The sequence below is a fragment of the Aphelocoma coerulescens genome, chromosome 3 (genome assembly GCF_041296385.1).
Source record: "Aphelocoma coerulescens isolate FSJ_1873_10779 chromosome 3, UR_Acoe_1.0, whole genome shotgun sequence".
NCBI classification, from domain to species: domain Eukaryota; kingdom Metazoa; phylum Chordata; class Aves; order Passeriformes; family Corvidae; genus Aphelocoma; species Aphelocoma coerulescens.
The window spans coordinates 92,687,853-92,709,590 of NC_091016.1; the positions used below are offsets into that span (position 1 = coordinate 92,687,853).

At 38.5% G+C, this 21,738-nt stretch overlaps 1 protein-coding gene across 1 annotated transcript in view; it reads right to left on the reverse strand.

The window, feature by feature from the left end:
• The window catches only part of MEI4 (meiotic double-stranded break formation protein 4), a 73,028-nt gene extending 58,355 nt beyond the window's left edge, over positions 1–14,673 (reverse strand). The window contains exons 1-2 of the mRNA XM_069011292.1: positions 14,373–14,673; positions 3,062–3,310 (exon numbers count right to left, since the gene is read on the reverse strand). Coding sequence (XP_068867393.1) covers positions 3,062–3,310; positions 14,373–14,415 — 292 coding nt within the window. The 5' untranslated portion in view covers positions 14,416–14,673. The remainder of the gene's footprint in view (positions 1–3,061; positions 3,311–14,372) is intronic.
• Positions 14,674–21,738: the final 7,065 nt, after the last annotated feature.

The window sequence follows — 21,738 nt, forward strand, 5'->3', positions numbered from 1 at the left end:
AAGCGTAACACCAAGAAGTTTCTATCCTCCTTTCTGTGGAATGTAAATTTGGATCAAAGAAAGACAAGAAACTCTGATTTAACATGAAATTTGACTTCTGTTTTCTACCCATGGGCATAGTTGTCAGGACAATACTGTCAAGGTGAAAAATAACAGATAATTGCAAAAAGATTTGCTTCTCCTCCTCCTCAGATGATTGGCATGCAGCCAAAAGCACCACGAAGGAATAGAGTCCTTGTATTCAGAAAGACAACTGAACAGTAAGTAAAATAAAGAACTTCCAGACACAGCACAGTCAGTGAATACAGACCACTGCGCTTTCATAAAGAACACATTAAACCATAAGAACTCATACCGCCAAGCAGTTTACCTGCAGCAAAGCATGCTTCTCCCCCTAAGTTAGGAACTGACAATATTTTTAGTGTCTCTGAGGACAAAGAATTATTCAGGTGGGACAAAAAAATTTAGGCACCGTACCTTTTAAAAATGGATTCTCTGTTCTTTATCCTTCATGTATTTGCACATCCATACTGTGTTCAACTGTACGTGGAGGGGGAAAATAGGTACCACTCCTTCAAAGAGCTCACAGATTTCTCACATCAGGGAAATAAAACTCCATGGGCAGTTTCTAATCATTACTGAAGCCCCTGAAAGATCTACTATTATTATTACAAACAGCAGGTGGGAGAGGAAAGCTCTCACATTCGGAATGCAAAGCAGAGAAGATACAGCTGCAAAATGAACCTTGGCTGAAGGACTCAAACTCTTCAGTTCTCAAGAGGCACCAGCAGAAATAAATGCAGTCTCATCCTTACTGCGTGAGATTTTCTGGTGGTGAATTTTGTGAAACCCAGATATTCCTGTATCTAAAGATTTGTTAATCAAAACACAAGAAAGCCATAGAAAAGCTGGGGGCTTGAAATATTTTTAAAAGGCTGCATTATTTTAAGCAAAACATCAACTCCAGAAATGAGGCTGGAGAAATGAGTGGAGGAGGAAAAGGATCCTTGATATGTTAGTGCTAAGAACAAGCCTAGTTATTACCCTCAGCCCTAAAGAGCATACCTTTGGTGTGATATTAGGTGGCAAACCTAGTATCATCATCCATAAGGATGGCTTGATGGATCTGTAGTAGTCTCACTTGAAAAGATGAAACACCGCTTATTACCACTTTTTCTCTTAACTTAGATTCAAACTCTTTGTGCCTTTGTATTTCAGCAGTAGCCACCCTTTAGATTCTAATCTCCATGGGCTTGAAAAATCTCAAAACAGGCACAACACATGAGAAAGGTGTTGTATTTTTTCTTGGGGCAGAAGATGCCAGTGGTGTAGTGGTCCCTGTTTCAGGTAGGCCTTGCTTCTATGACCATCTTCCCATACATGTCAACCACAGGTGTTCTACTATTAATGTACATCATCAACTTGATCTCCTGAGGAGTGTGTAGATCTCACCAACAGATCAGGTACCAGTAACAACCTTTCTTTACTCAAATGCACATGACCCAGCATTTATCTCTAGTGGAACTGTAATCATGAATGCACACTCAGCAGAAACTTAGCACAGGTATAAGACATCTAAAATTAGAAAAGATTTATCACCGTTTAAATCTGTGACCAAACTTCAGTGTAACTTGGGCAATGAAAATGAACATCCTTTGCAAGACGTGTTTTCTGCCAGGGACAGTTTTCTCTGCCTATCTCACAATAAAAATTTAGAGTTTAGAGAATCTTAAAAAAATTAGACTTAGAACATGGAAGTTGAAAATGAATTGATTTTGTTTGCTATGTTTTGCTAATTGATAGTATTTGCTGTGTTCTGCTTAATCCACAATCAGAATATTCTCTCCAGACATTAGATGTTTATAAATCTCTCCTGATCATATGCAGCCAGTTCTTCAAAACATAAGACACCTGTGGGAAGCTGCATCTTAAAAGTTACTTTTAGTTTTATATGTCATATTTGCAACACGTTGCAGAAAACAGACACACAGATAATAGTGAAGTAAGAAGAGTAATGAAATCACTTCTCTGTAGAGAAAGGTCTGTTATACAAAAATACATAAACCATTAGAGCTTCTAGCTGAAGTCTAATGATCCCCCCTATCAGTCAACATTACAAACTAGAGATCATTTCACAAGGCAATAAAGAAGCTACTCCTTCAGTACAAAAGCAGTGTAAAGGTAAAGCCTTATCAAGTTTTCCACCAGGGAACCTTTTAAAAATCTCAAGTCATAAAGCAATTAGTTATACATCTTGATTTTAGAGATCCCTTCAACAGTGAACTTTCTCTCTCCTTCAGCCCAGAGCATTTTGACCTCCATCTCCCAGGAAAGTATCTCCCCAGAGACTGCAGAAATCCTCCACTGCCTGATTTCCAAGTTCACACAGTGCCACTGATATCCTGAATTGAGCATGACTCACTCCACACGCACAAGTCAGAGAAACAGTGCTGTTTGAGACCATCTTTTTTTTTTTGTATCTTCTTTGAATAAATGCTTTCCTGAATCCAATAATATCAGACTCACAATATTTTATATGCCATAAAAAACATTCACAGTACCCACAGTCTCAGTACACTTGCAGAAACAACAGATATATTGTTCTTTGCCTGCCCTACCTTCCTGTTACACATATTAGGGATTAAGGCTTCCAAGACTTTAGGCTTAAATTCTGATTTTAAACATCTGTAGGGTGGTTAAAAAAATATGCAATATGTCTTTAAGACATGTTCCAAATGTAAATACAAACTAGTTCCTACAAACTAGTAGCTCCAAGGTTATAGAGTAACATTCTGTATTGACAATTTTGGTCTGCAAGTATTTTGTATAATACATATTGATTCTGAAGGTTAAATATGTAAATTCTGCATCAAATTCTCAAGCACAGTCCCATTACAAATAAATTAAGTGTTCCACAACCTCAGAACTGTGGAAAAAAACAAAAAACTGTACACTGAAGACTCCCACATCTAGGTAAAAGAAATGGTACATGAAAGGCAACATGAAAGCTGTTTGGTTCCTTGCTATTGCAACATAGCCAGAAATTATTTGAGTAACTTACTATTTTCCAAACAGAATCTTGGAGAGATCCTGTTCAAAAGAAGTTCCTGTCGTAATCGAAGAACTTCAGCTTCCAGCACTTCCACTTTCCATTTCCATCCAAAATCCTGTTCGGATGCAGTTTTGGTAAGGTACTCTATGTATTCTTTGGAACTCTTCCCAGGTGGTTTTGAGTGGATAATTGCAAAAGCCAATGCTAGTTTTGATATTTTCAAATATGAAATTTGATCTTCTCTTCCATCTTTGATTTCTGTTGCATTAGAAAAACAGAAAACAAAAAGGTTACTTCACTATGACTCCATTAAGGAAATGATGCACAATATTTTCTTGGCTGTGAAAACTGTTCAACAGTGAGACCAATTCTTTTATTTCCAGTGCATTCCTAAATCACCAAGGAGAACAGAAATACAAGCATCTCTGCTCAATGTGAGAACAGAACATACATGAGCTGCACTCCAGCTATACAAATAAAATTCAGCTGGTATTTGAAAATAACTCTGGAAATAGTAAGCACTTCAAATAGGCTTATCCTAGTGAAATTTTCAATGCAAATCTTATCTCCACTGAAACAAAGATGAAAAAAGTAAAAATACCAACCTCAAAAAACCCACCCTGACACTCCCTCCCCTCTAAACCCATGACCAAAGAATGCGTTTGGGGTTCTTTATACTTAATCACAATACATATAAATTTTTGAAAGTGTACCAAAAGGTCCCAGTGCTCAAAAAATAAAACTCTGAGGTTGTCTTTGGTTTTGGACACCTTGTATTGGTGCCCTTGAATTTTTAAGTCCACATTAAGCCTTAAGCATGCAGAAAGCTAGGCAGACAGCTTCAAAGTGATGCAAGTGGCTAGTAAGGTAGTAAAGAAGACAGTTTTATAAACTCTGTTACAAACAGTGAGTTTGGGGCAAAAGGCATCATAAGAGTCAGAGAAAAAAAATTTAAACAGATGATTATGTCACGTGCAACAGCAAAGGACCTAGGTGCAGAGAAGGAAAAAATGAAATTAAAACCAACTAATAATAACCAGCCCATCTAATTAGCAAAGTTACTTTTTTTCCTAATTCCACACCATTTTCATTCAGTTGTTTAATGTATTCTTTTCTTGAAAAAATATCACTCCCAGAATAATAATTAGAAAAAAAAATTCACTTCCTACACTTTTGCCCCGGCCTTGACATCTACACATTTTTCACAATGCTGTTTTTTCTCGTTATCCAACAAAACTGCAGGTTAAGCACTACAGTAAGTTGCATTGAGCAGCTCTGAAATAGTTGAAGCACAGCTTAGAAAAAGGTATTTTAGGTCATCCTTTCCCCAGATCATCCGCTATCACTAAGCTGATTTCTTCCTTTGGTTCTACTTGACTTTGGATAGTAACTCATAAATCATCATATATTCATTTATCCATCAGGGACATTTACAAAAGGCACTGCTCTTTAAGTATTTCTTTCACCTTTCAAACACTTCTGAAATGCATAAACAATCCCTGTGCAACCCTTGCACACTGTCCATTAAGACACAGCTGCCAATTAACACGTCACATTGTAAGAGCACAAGGGACAAGACTGCAAAAATTCCTTGGGATCTATTTACCTACAGCTATATCTTAAGCTACTCTTCTCCACGAAACACTCCATTCCTGCTGCACGTCAGGGCAAAATCACCTAATCTAAGCTACCAGTGCATTTTTAAAGCTAATTAAATAGTAAGCCTTTAGAAACTGAACTATACTATGTATGCCTCTTACTTAAAGCAGCTATACATTAAATGGTATGTTCTGCAAAATTTCTTATAAAGAAAATCTGTTTTACACAGCTTTTCAATTCATATCTAGAATTTCAGTGAAAAGCAGAGGTTGATTCTCTCAATCTCAAAGGATTAGCACCTCTGTGGGACAGCTAACTGGTGTAAGACTTGCTTGCCTAATACATCAAAGGAAATGTTTACAAATACAAAACCATGCAAGTAATTGAACTGCCTTCAAAGCTGTGAATAAAATTAAATACGTAGAAACACACTGAAAGAAGATTAAGTAGTAACAGTAATATCCAAAATATTCGGCTTTGAACCTGAAAGGTGTTTCCCAGGTTATCTCATCAATAGAAATTTCACCCAGATATTACTCAAACAGTGTCTGTCAAGCTCCAGTCTTACAAAGTCCCTTTGCAGAGCAGAATGATAAATTAGGGCAGGCAGAAAAACATCTTACACTGCTGGCTTAAAATTTTGGTACCTCCAGAGACTACTCTGCAAAAGCTTTCTGATCCATCTTCCTTTTAAGGACAAATCTGCTTCATAATATGCTTTGTCAGTATTAGCATTTTCCTTTAAATTACACTCACAGAAGTTGCAAAATGACCAACATTCCAGTATGGGTCAGGGAGTGGTATTTATTCCAGAATTACATGAATGCTCAGGTGCCTTTTATCATCAGTCACCATCAATACCTTCTTATCTGTTTATTTCTCCTTACAGGATATACTATTACAAAGAAAATATGAAGAAAATACGAAGTTTGCTGTCTGACCACTGACATATTACCACTACGCTACTAGTGTGAAATGCTACCTTGGTAGCAATTTTCACCACTCGTTACCAAAATAAAGATAGTCACTTTTTCATTTTGTTTTGAAAGGGACTCCTTTGTCCCTTTGTTATGATTAAAACTATGTGTTTTAAGCATAACAAAAACCTTAGTGCACAAGGTAACAGTACAATGGAGATGAGTAAAAGGATCTTTCAGCTGGAACATTCCAAAATGCTATTTTCTAAAAGAGATGTAAGTAAGTCACATAAACCACATAAACCATTACCTAATTTTGCTTTGAGAATCTTAAATAGCATTCTGCCTTATAACAGTTAAGACATAAATTTAATTAATGAATTAATGAAATTTGGAGTTTGAGGGAGGCCTTTTCCTCTTTAACATCTTCTACAGATTCACTTGCACAGTAGGAGTGCCTTACACTGAATGAGTTTAGGAAGATATTCTTACTCTGGAGAAAAAGAATAATTTTTCTGCAAAAATGACTTCTGTTAGAGAAAATCCCCAACAGCAGGACAAATCACACAATCAGTTCTTCTTAGGAACAAGACACAGCACAGTTTTTGGAGAAGTCATTATGTCGGAATCACAAAATCTCTTGTTTAAGAACAGATAATTAATGACAAATAGCAAGATTCCTGCAAGCATTTCCAGAAAGAATGGACTTCTTAATGATTTTATGGAGAATATACAGCTCTTTTACTTGCTTTCTGTTACTGTCACTATCACCATCTCTCTTAATTTCTTTTCTGATTGGGAAAAGAGAAGTTTGTGCATCGAAAAGCAGAAGTTCTAAGAGTTGATTAAGGTTTTTCACCATTTCCCTAAAGGGACAATTGCTCTCTCAGAAACTACTATATAAGTCTTCTAGAAAATAACACACCGGATGACATTATTAGAAATATGGGGATGCTGGCCAACTGTGCATTAGCAAAAATTGCACAGCAATCTGTTGCTCTCAGGAAGTGCTGAACCACCAAATATATTCCACTGAAAGCATATTGGCAGCTACAGAGTTTTATCAATAATATTTTTGCTCCTATCAGCACAGAAATTACACCACTGGTTGGGCAGAAAAAAGTTTTAGAACCAAACCAGAAACTTTCCTTGATTGAGAATAGTACCTGGCCAAGAGCGGAAAGGAGTCACCAGTCTAATTCTAGCTGCTAATGCCAAAATGTCTGACAGAAAGAGAAAGATTCAAGAATTCAAAGCTCCATTCGTGTGCTTACTCAGTGTTAAGAAGAGAACCAGTAATGCCTTGCAATCTCTGCTGGAAGCAGGGCCCAGCACCCTAACAACAGATTCCACCTGGTGACAGGTTCCCTGCATAACCCCTCAATCCACAAACGATATTGGAAGAAAGAGTACTCATAGGACACAGTGGGTTAACAACACTGTTGAACAGGGCTGAGTCTAAAGATTTCCAACACAAGAATGACATTCCACGCTTCCAGCTCTCATGGAGGGAGAGGGTACTGAGACCTGCTGAGATCCCAGCCATGGAAGACTGCTGAGCAATTATTCACCTGCTGAAATAATTACAAAAGGAGTGATGAACTGTCCTGTACAGCTCTGTGTAACATAGCCAAGGGGAACTGAGATGTGGTCCAAGATTCATTGAAGACCTTTGATATAAGCAGGAAACAGGATAACAGAAAGAACCAGGATAAATCTGATTCATAAGCACTATCCTAATCCACCAACATGCCAGTCCTGTCTTGCAGCTGTATTTGATGTAGCAGCTCATACAGAGAAGCTGAAATGTTAAGGGTTAATGACTCAAAGAATTGGCCATTTGCAAAAGCTGCGGGTGCCTTGCTGAAGCCAGGTTTGCACCACTCAGCTGAAGGAGAGGAGGAGAGGTTTTGGGTGTGTGGCAGCAAAACCTCTGATCTGTGCAAGAACAGCCCAGGTGAGCATCCACCGCTGGAGAAAGACCATGGCAAACCAACCCTCCTTTACACAACTGGCTCAGGTGTAAACTGTGCCTGCCCCACCCCAAGGAGGTATCAAAACATTCCCACATAGGCCTGAAGGTTTTCATCCCTTCTGACGGGACGTAACTGGCTCAACTACACTAACAACAAGGGTCGTGTCTTAGAAGATGTCTTAACCACCAAAGACCTCCAAAATGTCCCCGGACTCATTTCTGGGGCCTTCCACCAAAACACTGTGCATGGTCCACAGTGTTGCAGCAGACAGTGTAAAACCACCCCCACAGGGAAGGTACCTGGATGTTCCCACCCAAAGCTGAGCAGATGTTTCGAATGTCTTTACATGCAAGTTTAACTGTACCTCTTTCCAGGTTAATCCTGTTTGGAGGGGCCAGCTCCTCTAGTCCACATGTACTAATGTGAAGAATAATGAAGGGATTCAACTCCCACTGAAGTTGGGAGTTGAATTTATGTTTTATGTCTTTATGAGTTTATGTTTCAAGAGCTTCTGCCACCCTTGACAGATCAACATTGAAACCATCACTTTGGACATCAAAATTCCACCAGTCAAGTCTGGTTGCTGGATCCACGGGTGGTGGTATCTTTCCTCTACACTATTTACTCTTATCCTTTCTTTTTCTTTATTTTCGGTATATACTTTCTTATGTGATATTTTCATGTTTTTATATTGTTATGTTACTAGAGATAATAACCAAAATGGCTATATACCCCCTTTCCATTCCAACCAAATTGTTCAAAAATAAACCTGCCACATATATATTTATATACACAAATGCTGGTCATTCAGCATTGTTTTGCTCTAGTCAGGTCATAACATCATATTACACCATTAACTACAACAAGATACTCTTCTGGTGGGTCCCACATTGTTTTTGACATGGTCAAAAAGTGAAAAGGAAGTAATTCCCACAAATTAGGAAAAATGTCCACCCCACTGGTTTCAGATGATCATCTTTTTGGTTCATTTTCTTCTTAGTTTGAAACTTCCTATCTGTAATTTCATTCCAAAGGTCAAAGGTTTCATATTATTGGTTATAAACCATAAAGAATTAAAATATTTCATCATTATCGGGGGAAAAAAAGAAAACATCCATTAGAGCCATGAAAGTTGCATCTACACTTAGGCTATTCATCAAAGTGATTTCAACATGCTATAAAATCTCCTATTTCCAAAAAACCTGCAATCCCACAAGAGGGCTGCACCTTGCTAGTTAGTGGTCCCCGCTTTCATACTGATAACATGCTGGCAAAATCTGGAAGCAGAGGTCAAACGTGTGGCATCTTCAAGAAACATGGACAATTCTCCAAGCCCACCACTGGCCCAAAAGCATTCTCTCCTCCCCTAGCACTCTCCTGGCTGTCAGAAGATGCTTTTCTGCCTTTTACTTCAGTGGTTCTTTTTTTTCCCCCATTAACCACAGACAACTGAACAGCCCAGCCTGAGTGCACAGAAGTTGCTTTCATTGCTGCACACCAAATTAAGTCTCAAGAAGTGAAAAAAAAAAATACTCCTGTATACTATTCTGATTTTTTTACTCCATGCCAGAATTGCACCAGATTCAACAACGTGCTGACAGGGATAACAATAATTTCCACTCTGTAGCTGAAGTATAGAGATGATCCCTTCATTATTCTTCACATTAGTACATGTGAACTAGAGGAAGTGGCCTCCCGAACAGGATTATCCCACGAAGAGGTGGAGTTAAACTTGCAGTCACATCAAAATAGACTGCTTCCTGAATAAAAAACACAGTGATCTTGGGATGAGCTTCCTCCAGCTCCTGGGACCATGTCCACTGATTTTCCTGTGCCAGCTCTGGGTTCCCCTGCCAAGAGGAACCACAGAGTGTGCTGCATCCATTCATCAAAAGATGAGCTACTCATTTTGTACAGGTGAATCCTCAGCTCTGGAGCTTTTAAAAAGTCTTTCAGGGGTGTTCATGGGTAAAGGAGGTGAATTTTATGTAATTTACTCTTCTGAGCGGTACATATAGTTTTCTGACTGACCTTGGAAACAAGCAAGTCACAGACAAATTGGGAGAAGGTAGCTAAATTATGCTATGGTTTAAAATTATAGGGTACCTCAAACCAAACCCAAAACCCAAACTCGTTTGAAATAATTCAACACTGGAGTAATACTCATTAATGGCAAAGAATTATAGACCTTAGGCATGACTTCCAACTTTGGCCACGAAATTCATGGCTAATAATGGAGAAAACTGCTCCAAATATAGACAAAACCTTATTGCTTACAACAGGACACTCATTTGTTATTCAGACCACTGCCATCTGAATTTTAAAAATAATTTTAAAAATTAATAGCATAAGACACAAAATAGACTGTAATTCATTTAACTTCCAGGCCATTCCAGGGCTCAGTTTTCTTCACACGTGAAATTTTTATTTAAAAATTAGAAGACTTGTCAGGACAGAAACAAATTGCCATTCACCACTACTACACAGCTAAAAAATCCTCAGAAAGCCCTAAATATCAAAAAAATGCTTTTCCTTCTAAATTTAAGAGTATGATCTGTCCTTAAAGACACAAAGGGAAAAACCATTTTGTTGCCATGATTTTTACTTTAACTCGTCTGTCAATTACACAGTGCAAAAATAAAGGTGAAAAAATTACCCACATCTTTGTAACCTCATCTGCTTTATAAAACAGAAATCAAGATATTAACTCATTAAGATGGAGCACAAAATGCTGCAAGTGCTCTAGCAGAACTGGGCTGAGCTCAGACACATACGGCCACAACACTAAGCAACAATAAAATAAACTTGATTTAATTGGTACACCTAGCACGTCATTTGTGTATATAATAAACAATGATAATAGGACAGCTACATAATCAAGATGAACTGAAGTATGCCTTGTGTTCCAATTAAGCAGTTTTTATTGTAAAAATGTATATTAAACCAAGGCTACTCCACAGTGTCATCTTTAAACAACCTATGCTCATAATACACAAAGATATGTAATGTGGACACACTCGGGGAAGAACTTGCTTTTCCTACAACAAGCCTAACAATAACTTCAGCATATTTTTTCAAATGGACTCAAAACACTAAAAAAATACTGAAAATAATAAATATTTAAAATACTTTATGTCAAAAGCACATGGAAACTTAAATGTAGCATGATTTTTTTCCTCAAACTCTAACTTTTAAATAATTTTAGCTTCTAAAATCAAGTCTTATAAATTCTCCAAATCCAAATAACATGAATGAGCTGAAAAAACATTTTAGAGCTTATTAATGTTTCCCAATTATAACTGTTTCAGAGAATTTAAGAACATAAGCAAGTATAATCCCTCAGGATTTCAGTAACATTTTAGATGTGGGATTTATCTCCTCTTAATTACAGAAACCTACAGCTTAGATGGCTACAACTGAGCTAGCTGTCCAGACTCCTTTTATTACCAATGGGCAGAAACAGAGATTTCTAATGTTAAAAATAAGCCAAGTCATTTGTACATTTTGTGGTAAAGTCATGACCCAGAAACATTTGTTTCTCTGCATGGACTACAAAGAGTGTTAAGATGACTACATCAGATGCACACACATGTACTGTGGGCAGCCAACTGCACTGAGATGAGCTGGTGCACCACAGGCAGCTAAAGCTGAGACCTTCAAAAACCTATTTAAGGTGCCTAACTAACAAGACAAATTTTGCAAGGCTGAAAGCAGCACTCCTCAAAAGAAGTCTGTCATTCTAGATCTAGACATGGAAAAAAGTTTGTGAGAATAACCTTGTGAATATATTTCAATGCACAACATAGCAGACAGGTGCAAAGTAGGAACATGAGAAACAGCCAGTATGCTTGGAATTCTATGAGCACAAAAAATCAGTTTGAGTCCTAAAAGCTTCTGTGCCTCACTCTTCAAAAAGATCATTTGAAAATAATAATTTAAGCCTGAATTTTCTGGTAGTTTAAAATTGTGTTTATATTCTCCCTACAAGCTGAGAGTTCTTTCTTTTGCAATCCTTCTTCTCCTCCAACAGGCCTTTTTCATGTGTCACAATATAAAGTGAATTTGGTACACAGTATCATTACCATGTTTCTCTTCACTATTCTGACTATGAAAGACATGAATATGTTTCCAGAATAGGGAATTTATTCTATAAAACCTGCTGTTCAGAAATTAAAGTATAACTTAGTGGTGTAAATTAATCTATTCTTACGTCAGAACAGATTTCTTCCTCTACCAAAACAAAACTCCTCACTTAGTCAGCTGGGTGTAAATTCGTTGGGTTTGGGAGCTGAGGACATACTTTTCATTATAGCTTTATGAGATGAAATTTATGAGACCATGAAATTCAAACCCTTATTCTTTTACAGAGTTTCATATATGTGAATAATAATTACATAAAGAGTAAATTTACAGTTGGCATTAGGGACTGTGGAAAACAATCCCAGCCTTTATATACTGCCAAATTACAAGAAGAAAGCAGCCCTTATCTCCCCAGTTTTACCTATTGCAATGACTAGCAATATTAGCTTTTGAATGCAGAATTTCAATGCAGAATTCAGGAAAAGGCAATCATCAAGAGTTTGGAGCATTATATGAAGACTATTTTACATATCTCCTTTTCCCATGTTAAAATATAGTGACTAAAATATCACCATAATTTCCTTTTCAGTTTCACACTTTCAGCCTTTACCTGAACAGTTCAGTTTCCATAAGTTTTTAAATCTACAAGATCAGTATCTTTCAGTGAACAAGTTTCATTGAGGTAATGCATCCACTGTATTTTAAAAACTTTAGCTTTGGGTTTCTTACAGAAATTTAATATAGGCAGAATGAAAGATGAGATTGTTCAGAAGAAAGGAAATGTTTGTAATGGAGGACAAGAGGGAATACTGCTAGGAATCCAGTACTCTAAGAAGCATACAGTATGCAATAAAGAATGAAGCCTTACATATAATATGGATAGTAACATAACTATAATCACATTTAACTATGTAGTGCCTAAATATTAATTTATGAAGCACTGGAGGTTGCAAAAGACAGTGAACCACTGAAGAGACTTGACAAGGCTTCATAGTCAAGTCCATAGACAAGTACTTTTCACACTTTAATTTGGCTCAATTACTAGTTTATTCAAATTAAGAAAACATCTAAGCCACAAAAATGATCAGAGGGCTGGAGCACCTCTCCTTTGAATACAGATTGAGAGAGTTGAGGTTGCTAAGCCTGGAGAAGAAAATGCTCCAGGGTGCCCTTCAGCACCTGAAGCGGGCTTACAAGAAGGCTGGAGAAGGACTTTTTACAAGGGCAAGACAAGGGGAAATTACTTTAAACTGAAAGAGGGCAGTTTTAGATTAGATACTAGGAAGAAATTCTTTACTGTGAGGGTGATGAGACCACTGGAACAGATTGCTTAGAGAAGCTGTGGATGCATGCCCTGGTTTTAGCTGGGACATTTTCTTCTTAGCTGATACAATGCTGGTGGGTTTTGGATTTAGTATGAGAATGATGTTGATAACGTCCTGGTGTTTTGGCTGTTGCCACGTAGTGTTTACCCTCAGTCAAGGACTTTATAATGTCTCATGCTCTGCTACTGAGGAGCTGAACTGAAAGCTGGGAGGAGAGCAAGGCCAGGACAGGTGACCCAAACTGGCCAAAGGAATACTGGGACAGTGGGGGGATGATCTCTGTTCAGAAATGGGCTGGGCATTGGTCAACAGGAGGTGAACAACGACATTCATCACTTGTTTCTCTTGGGTTCTGTCACTCTCTCTCCCTTTCGTTATAACAATTCCTCTTATTAATCATACTATCTGCATACTTAGTATCACTATTACAATATTTTATTTCAATTATTAGATTGTTCTTATCTCAACCCATTAGGTTTACCTTTTCTTTATGACTATCCCCACTGGGGTGGGGGAACTGAACAAAAGGCTGTGTGGTACTTAGTTGCCAGCTGGGGTTAAACGCCATCCCTAGAACTGCTCAAGACCAGGCTGGATAGGATTTTGAGCAACCTGGTCTAGTAGAAGGAGTCCCTGCCCACGGCAGGAGGGTTGGAACTAGACGATCTTTAAGGAACTAGAACTCCAGGCATTTCTGTGATAAGACAAAATTAATCATTACTTTCTTCCATCAGTCAGTGAGAGAAATGCAAGTGACTAAGCCCTATGATGTCTGTATTCCTAAGGTCAGAGTGATCAGAAACTATCATTTCCATTCACTGACATTAGAAATAATCAGCTCAAAATGTTGGTAACTTTGATCATTCTTTTATATTCTGTTATATCTGCATATTCATGTAACCTTTTTTTAACAGGCAGAGCACTAACAACATTAATTGAATCCCAGAATTCATCCAACAAAACTTCACAACAATAGTGGTTTTCCATGTGACTTAGGTGAAATGGACAGGAAAACTTGAGATTTGTAATATATAAAAATAGAGACAAATAATTCATAGCTGATATTCTTCATTATTAATGACCAAAACAGTGCAACTTTCATGGGAAGGCTCCCATTTCCTTCCAAATAAACTCAACCTTTCCTCAGGAAACCACTCTTGGATCACCTAAGGCCTCCCGCACGGAGGCGAGGCAGGTGTCCCAGGGGAACCAGGGGGCTGTTCCGGGAGAACCAGGAGAAGCAGGGGGCTGTCTGAAGCAGCCCCCATACCGCACCCCTGGGCACAGGATTTGCACATGGGGGATGTCCCCAAAGACCACTGACACCTCGGGCCGATGGTCCCGGCTCGGAGCCCTCTCCCAGCCTCCCCCCCAGCCTCCCCGGGCCTCCGGGAAGCCGTGACGGCCTCGGGCACCCACCCACCTGCAGCAGCGGCCGCGCCGCGGGGGCCGCGCCCCGGCTCCATGGCCTGGGGCCGGGCCGGGATCTCTCCCCGCTGGGGTCAGGCACAGCCCCGGCCCCGCGGCGCGGTGCTGGGAGCTCCTCGGTGCGGGCCCTCCGCGTCCCACTCGACTTTATGTCGGCCGAACACGGGTGCTCCCTGGGGAGTTGGCGGAGTCCGCGGACTCGCGGCCTTGCCTTCCGCTCCCGGGGCTGGAATGAGAGGGAAGGCCAGCTTTTTGCAAAGGCCGCCTCAGTCGGGAAGGTGCAGGAATGGGGAGGCCATGGAATTCCGCAGGAGACATCTGGAGCCCCCTCGTGCTTCCGCCAGGGAAGGAAGGGAGCGGAGCTGTGAGCGGGCAGGCTTTTAGCGAGCGTGCCGTGCCTGTCCCAGCCCCGGACTCCGGCCGCAGGCTGGGCCTGCCGAGGGTCCAGGTGGCAGAGCTCACCATCACCTGGAACGACCCCCCACGCTTCTACAATTCTTACTGCTATAAATTGCATGAGGGCCTCTCAAAGTGTTTTGCTAATTAATTCAGGTCTCTTCAAACTTTTTTGCCTAAGATACAGCCCCATACTAGCCACTGTGCAGAAAATTAACTCTATCCCAGCCAAATTCAGCCCAGTACCTTAAGAGGAAATGGGATAATGAAACTTCAGAACAGTATTTTTTTAAATACTGCATTGGAAATAGAATCTGCCTTTTAGTGGAAACACTGTGAGCCAAGCTCGCCAGTTAAGAAATTACCTTTCTATGAAAAATTACACTCTCTCCACAAACTATGCTGAAAAGGCTGTGTTAAGGCTTGTTGGTCAGAAATGGCGTCTATAGAGGCATAGAATCACAGAATCATTTTGGTGGAAAAGACTCTTAGGATCATCGATTCCAACCATTAACTGAGTACTTCCAAGTCCACCACTCAACCATGCCACTCAGTGCCACATCTACATTTCTTTTAAATACTTCCTGGGATGGTGACTCCACCACTTCCCCAGGGAGCCTGTTCTAATGCTTGACAGCCCGAAGAAATTTTTACTAATACTCGGTTTAGGAGGCTGAGGTGGAGGACAGGAGAAGAGATAAGAAATGAGTAATGAAGTCAGATGCATTAGGTGCAGTTAAGCTTATCACAATACATCAAGTTTTTAAGTGGGGGGGGTCAATCTTTCTGAACACAGAAGTATTCAGATGTGACAAACAATACATACTTTTAAAACCCTCATCCCCATTTATTGGCTAATTTAAGCAGCACTGTTTTTATCATGTTCTTTTCTTCAAAAAACTATTTTTCATCAGTACACATAGTGAAAAATTTCTGAGCTAATGCACACTGTCTTTTTTTTTTTTATTTTGAAAAATTTACCTTCCCAACTACGGAAAACTGTTAACACTGGAACTTTCATTTTAGACTTCAAATGATAAAAACAAATTAGACAGAAAAAGTTAGAGAGGATTTTCATTCTGACAGCACTACTTATTTCTCAGTGAAACCCGGGGGGAAAAAATAACTAAACATTCTCCAGTCTTCTATTGCAGTGACATATCAGCAGCTACACTTTATAATTTTCTGTGTATCTTTTGTGCATGTAAGTGATGCAGATGCTTTGCAAACTGGACACTCATTATGTAGACTGGAACGTCCATATTTTCATATCTTCTCAACTGAGACAGAAATAAAAGATTCAGAGACATCAGTGTTTTTACCTGCAAACCTGTCATCTGTATACAGAGAGCTGAATCTAAAAAGTAGAATTAGGCAGGGGCAGCATTACTACTCTTCTAAAAAAGAAAGTGGCTTTGCTTTTTCTGAGAGTACCAGTTCTGCTTGCAATTGTAGGTTTATTGAGAGATGCCTAAAAATCCTGAGGCCTTCTACCATTAGGCAGCTGCCTGGAGGGATGTTTTTCACTTTATTGTTTTGCATTTAAACGACATAAAAAAAAAAAGAAGAGCTGTATAAATTCAGTTTTAGGTGAGCAGCTCCTTATTTCTTTTTTAATTTGGAGCTAGTAGTAGTTAGAAGAAATTTTTCTTGAGCTTGCAAAGTAACTGTGCACAGCTTCCAGAATACCAACCAAGGTACAACTTAGTAAATTTTTTAGTTTTGCTTTTAAAGTAAGTTGAAGCATCCCAATATTTTCAAGGTGAAAAAAATCAGGTGTACTGCCACCATTAACAGAGCATCTCTAATGAGTTTTTTATTCATCTGAAAGCAGCAAAATCTGGACACAATCAACTGCAGGATCACTGAGATGTGTGTTCCTGTTCTATTGAAGAACAATTTTCCAAAATAATGTGTAGAACTTGCATTAACTTTATTCAGTGAGTATTCCCAGTGATTACATAGAATCATAGAATCATTAAGGCTGGAAAAGACTTTCAAGATCATCACGTCCAGTCTTTGACTGATCGGTACCCTGTTAATTGGACCATGGCACTGAGTGCCGCATCCAGTTATTTTTTGAGCACCTCCAGGGATGGTGCTTCCGCCACCTCCGTTGGCTGCCCATTCCAATGTCTGACCGCCTTTTCAGTGCAGAATTTCTTTGTGACATCCAAGCAGCATAATCTAACATTACTTTTTTCATAAATGAACAATGTGTATGTGCACGTGTATTGGTGCACGGTGCAAATTCATGTTATATCCAATAAATAAAAAATAAGCTATCCAAACATGGGATGATAAGCACTGTGTGTAATCTCAAGTCAGACAACAGTGAAATGAAGCTTCAGTTTGAAATAAGCAGTCCGTAGTTTGTGAAGGAAGCTGATTCTACTAGTTGCACAGAAATTCCTTTGATCTTTTTATGTCTTTTGATCTCAAGAACAGTCAAAGGATATCTTTGTGGCAAAAGGTCATACAAAATAATTAGCTGCTTTTGTTAATAATTAAAAGCAGTGAGGTGTTTAATCACATTAGAGGTCATGAGTTCTCAGTATTTAACCAATCCACATGCTGAATAATTTTAAACAACTGAGTGGTCAACTAAGAATAAACCCAAAAACCACAGTCTTCAATCAGTTGTTAAAAGTAAATGGATTATACTACTGTCAAAGGGGCATGCCCTGCTCTTACCAGATGGTTACGGTATCTACAACAATTTGAGCATGGAAGAATATATTTTCATTTGGTGAACTATCTGTCATAATTTATAAGACATCTTTATATTTTAATGCATGTCTATTTACCTGAGAACTGGAAGTGTCTGAAAACACATATGAAACACGCTGTCTCAACTATCATAGCTGCAATTTGGTTTAGCTGATGTGGGGCAAGTGGTACACTGTTCTGAGAAAAGCATGTGAAAATCATGAGCAGAAGCATCATAATCTTATCATTTGAGCCTTTTTTCATGGGTTACAGTGCTATATTTAATTTTAAAAAAATTATTAAAATTTTGAATTAAAATATGGCATAATAATTCTTCATTACTCAGCATCAAGCTGTTTTCAAAACAGATTATAATGTGTTCATGATGGCTCTATTTTGTATGTAATTCTGATGGAACCAATATGGCTCAAGCAGTCCCTTTGAGCATAATCTGCAATTCTAAATAAGTCATCTGATTCAGGATGTTCAGTGAGTTATGCAATGACATCTTTTTTTCTGTTCAGAAACAAAGCATTACCATCAGGAAAAAAAGAATCACATTTCAGCATCTGATGCAAGGAAAACCTTGTTCTGTAAAAGCAATATAAAAAATTAGACATGATATGAGGAGAACAGGGAAACTAAAAAACTTGCTACTGTTTATAGGCATCGTACCATCAATTATGAAGTGATACTTTACAGTGCTTTGTCATCAGTTACATAAAATTACTGACAACGGATTCCATTCCTTTCTATACAGTATATACTAAGGAAAGATTAAACCTTTCCCTCAAAGAATTTCAGAGTCTGGAAATCAATACTGAAAGATTCTCATGCCTCTAGGTAAGAAAAACAGTAAAAGCATGTTAGCAAGTAATCAGAATAATACTTAAAAATTAATGTGACAATATAGCAGATAATTTGCGCATTTACATTTCATCATTTATCTAAGAGTAACAAAACCGTGTTGCAAGACTTTCCTTGTATGCTGCAACAGATATCTGAGGAGAAAGAAGAATTAAAGTAAGAACATATAAAGAGCTTTCATTTAATTTACTACTTTTTATTGTAGTTCCACAAGATTTTCTTCATGAAATTTATAAAAAGGCAGAGAGGCAAACAGGTAATTGCTATGATATAGCTGTCCTAGAGTATAAAAATTTAGGTTACACTTCTCTACACTGAACTTTAACCAAAGAACATGTGAGCAGTCCTCGCTAACTACCTCATAATAGAGAAAATTGAGTGCATTAAAATATCCACATTATTGTGATTGAATCCTGAGGCATTTTGATTAACATTCCTCTGTGCAACCATGAGGGGTCAGCTGAATCATGGGTTACAATGTCCATTTCTTTCTACTGACTCAGCTGGGTCAGGCATAAGTTTCAATGAAATGAGTTTCATTTCTTGGAACATACTGACTTAATCACACTTTACTTGCTAGAAAGGCCAGGTGCCCACTCGAGATGCAGTGGTTGTGCTATTTCTTCTACCACCTCGCCTTCTAACCAGCTCAGAGCTTAAAGGATACAGAGTAAATTCTTTCTTCTTGAGATAGCTTGTGCTTTGTTTCCAGAAGCATTGCACCCACCAATCACAGTGATGCTCTGGAAGAGATTTGTCTCAATTTCTTTTGCCAAAAATGCTCTGCTTTGGGTGAAATTAAGTAGTGTTTAGGCTACAGGAAGCTTTAACATGGCGAAAGAGTAATTACCAGGCAGTAATACAAGGGCTCTGGTTTTGATTCCCTGGTCCAGATAGCATGTATTTTTCTTTAGAGGCAACTGAAGTTTGCCATATTTTCAGATAAGAAACCAAATTACCATCATGTGAGGGGTTATTTATGATACCACATGACATGGTTTAGTGTTGGACTTGGCCATGTTGAGTGAATGATTGGACTCAATGATTGTAGAGGTCTTTTCCAGTGATTCCTAATGATTCTGTGATCCTGTGCTGTCTCAGCCAAAGAGTCATTCATTTGGTGGAAGAGCTGTAATAGCTGTGTTGTCTTGGTGATTGTCTTACTTGAAGTGGAACATAGGACTGACTAGACACCCTCTAGAAGTTCCTTCAAACCAAACCAAACCAAACCAAACCAAACCAAACCAAACCAAACCAAACCAAACCAAACCAAACTGAGTATTCTGCTCTGACATTCTCCCTGACCACCTAAAGATTGACTGCAACCTGGTGAATTGGGCTGCAGGGTGAGAGAGGTGGGCTTTAACAGTGACACAGAAGTGAAAGGAGTATGAGTGTGCCAGCCCTCTGACTACTGAGTTATTGGACAGAAACTGGTTAGAGTAGCTATTATCTGTATTTTGTAAAAATTTTAGTATTCCAGATGTAAAATCATAGGAGAGTTTTTGGAGGTTGTTAGCTATATGTGGACATACATGCTCTGATCTACACTGGAGGAAATATCATGTGGTCTGGCAGTCTTACACACAAGTAAGACTTTTGATTCATGCAAGAATCTTCCCCATGGCACCTGCCTTTGCCAGTTTCATTCCTCCGAGGATCCTTGGCAGTGGTGCTGAGAAGTCTCCTACTAAAAAAGATCCATGATCTTTGCACTGCATGGCAACATGGAAGCTGTTTTATGGACCTCTGCTATATTGTGGCACTATCATGGTCATGCACTGGCATGTCAGGCTGGCTGCACATGTTAGTAGTGTGTAATAAATCTATTCTTATAGGCTGTGCCATCCAGTTTAGTCTTCAGAGTTATGCTAATGTCTCTCCTCAAAACTACCATACTGTACTGCTCTTGTAGGTGAGGAGAGGGACTGCTGTCTGCTCAGCCATGTAAATTGTCACCATTTCATTCACTTAAAAGGAGTTTTGTCAGTTTGCTCTAATTGTAAATATGTCCCACTGAATTTAACAAGCTTAAACCATTAATTAATTCATTTTTTTCTGGTGTGAAATGTAGACTTCATGTTAATATTAAAAATGTAGATTCTTGAAGCCCAGAATTCCTTGTATATGGCAACTATGTAAATAAGATTGGAGAAGAAAAAAACACTCCTCAGAAAAACTTAAATGTTTTAGACTAGTAAAATGAATTTCTAATGCAAATGCTGTAGAAATAGAATAGGTCATTTATAGAGGTATACATATGCAAATATATATATGTATATATATATACATGCTTTTAGACAGATGGATAGATAGGTACACAAATTACAAGGTGACCAGGTTGTGCTACAGAGGCAGAGAAAGTAATTTTTATTTATCTGGTGAATATGTTTCAACTGTAACAAGTGGCTTCCAAAGATAAAACTTTGTTTCCTTTACATGAAACTTTCCTTTACTTAGAAAAACCCTTTACAGCTGATGGGTTGTAGATAATTCTAACAGACAGAGGTAGCTGTAATCAATATTGTAGCTGCTTCAGAACTCTTAACCTGGGCTTCCTGTGGCTCCAGGCACTCATCAGGGAAGGGCTGTGGACTGACATAAATCCTTTCTCCCAGCAGCTGGGCTGTTGCTTCAGAGAAGAGCATCTGCTGCAGCCTGAGAGGGTCACATTACCATGGTTTCTGTGCCTGATATAAAACGGTGGTGATATACAAATGTGAGCACCAGCAGGTACAAATGAAGATACCATTTAAAAGTTGCATGATGTGGCTCAAGTGATACAATTTAAAATTCAAATCAGTCTGTACAAGTTATGTCCTGATGCAGCTGTCCAGAAAGCTGAAAGTCCATATGTGGGACTCAGGTTGCACATTAGAACTGGAAAGATTGTCTGTGTATATTTTAAGGGGAGAAAATTGCATGTGCCCATAAGTTGCTACAAATATCAATTCCATTGGAGGTTTTAAGAGGTAATCACCCATCTGCCAAAATATCCATGTTATCTTTAATCATGTTTCTGCTGAATGAGTAGAAAACCTTAAAAAAAAAATGTTTAAAAAACCCCAAAACAATGCCCACCCAAAAAAAAAAATTCCAAAAAAACCAAAACCAGAATGAAATCAGGATTGCCAAACCCTGTAATTATGAAGAAAACAAGTGATTAAAAGGAATTGGCTATCATGAAAGTGAACCTATATTTTATTATGTGTGTAATTTTGGGACTTGACATAGTTGTTATGACTTGCAACAACACTAAAACCCCTATTAAAGGGAAGGACACTTCATTTAAATCTGTGGAAACTACTGTATAAGTATAGTTCATAAAATGAACTAAATTCACTTCTAACTAAATTCTGTTTAGTTTAGTTCTAACTAAATTCTAGACT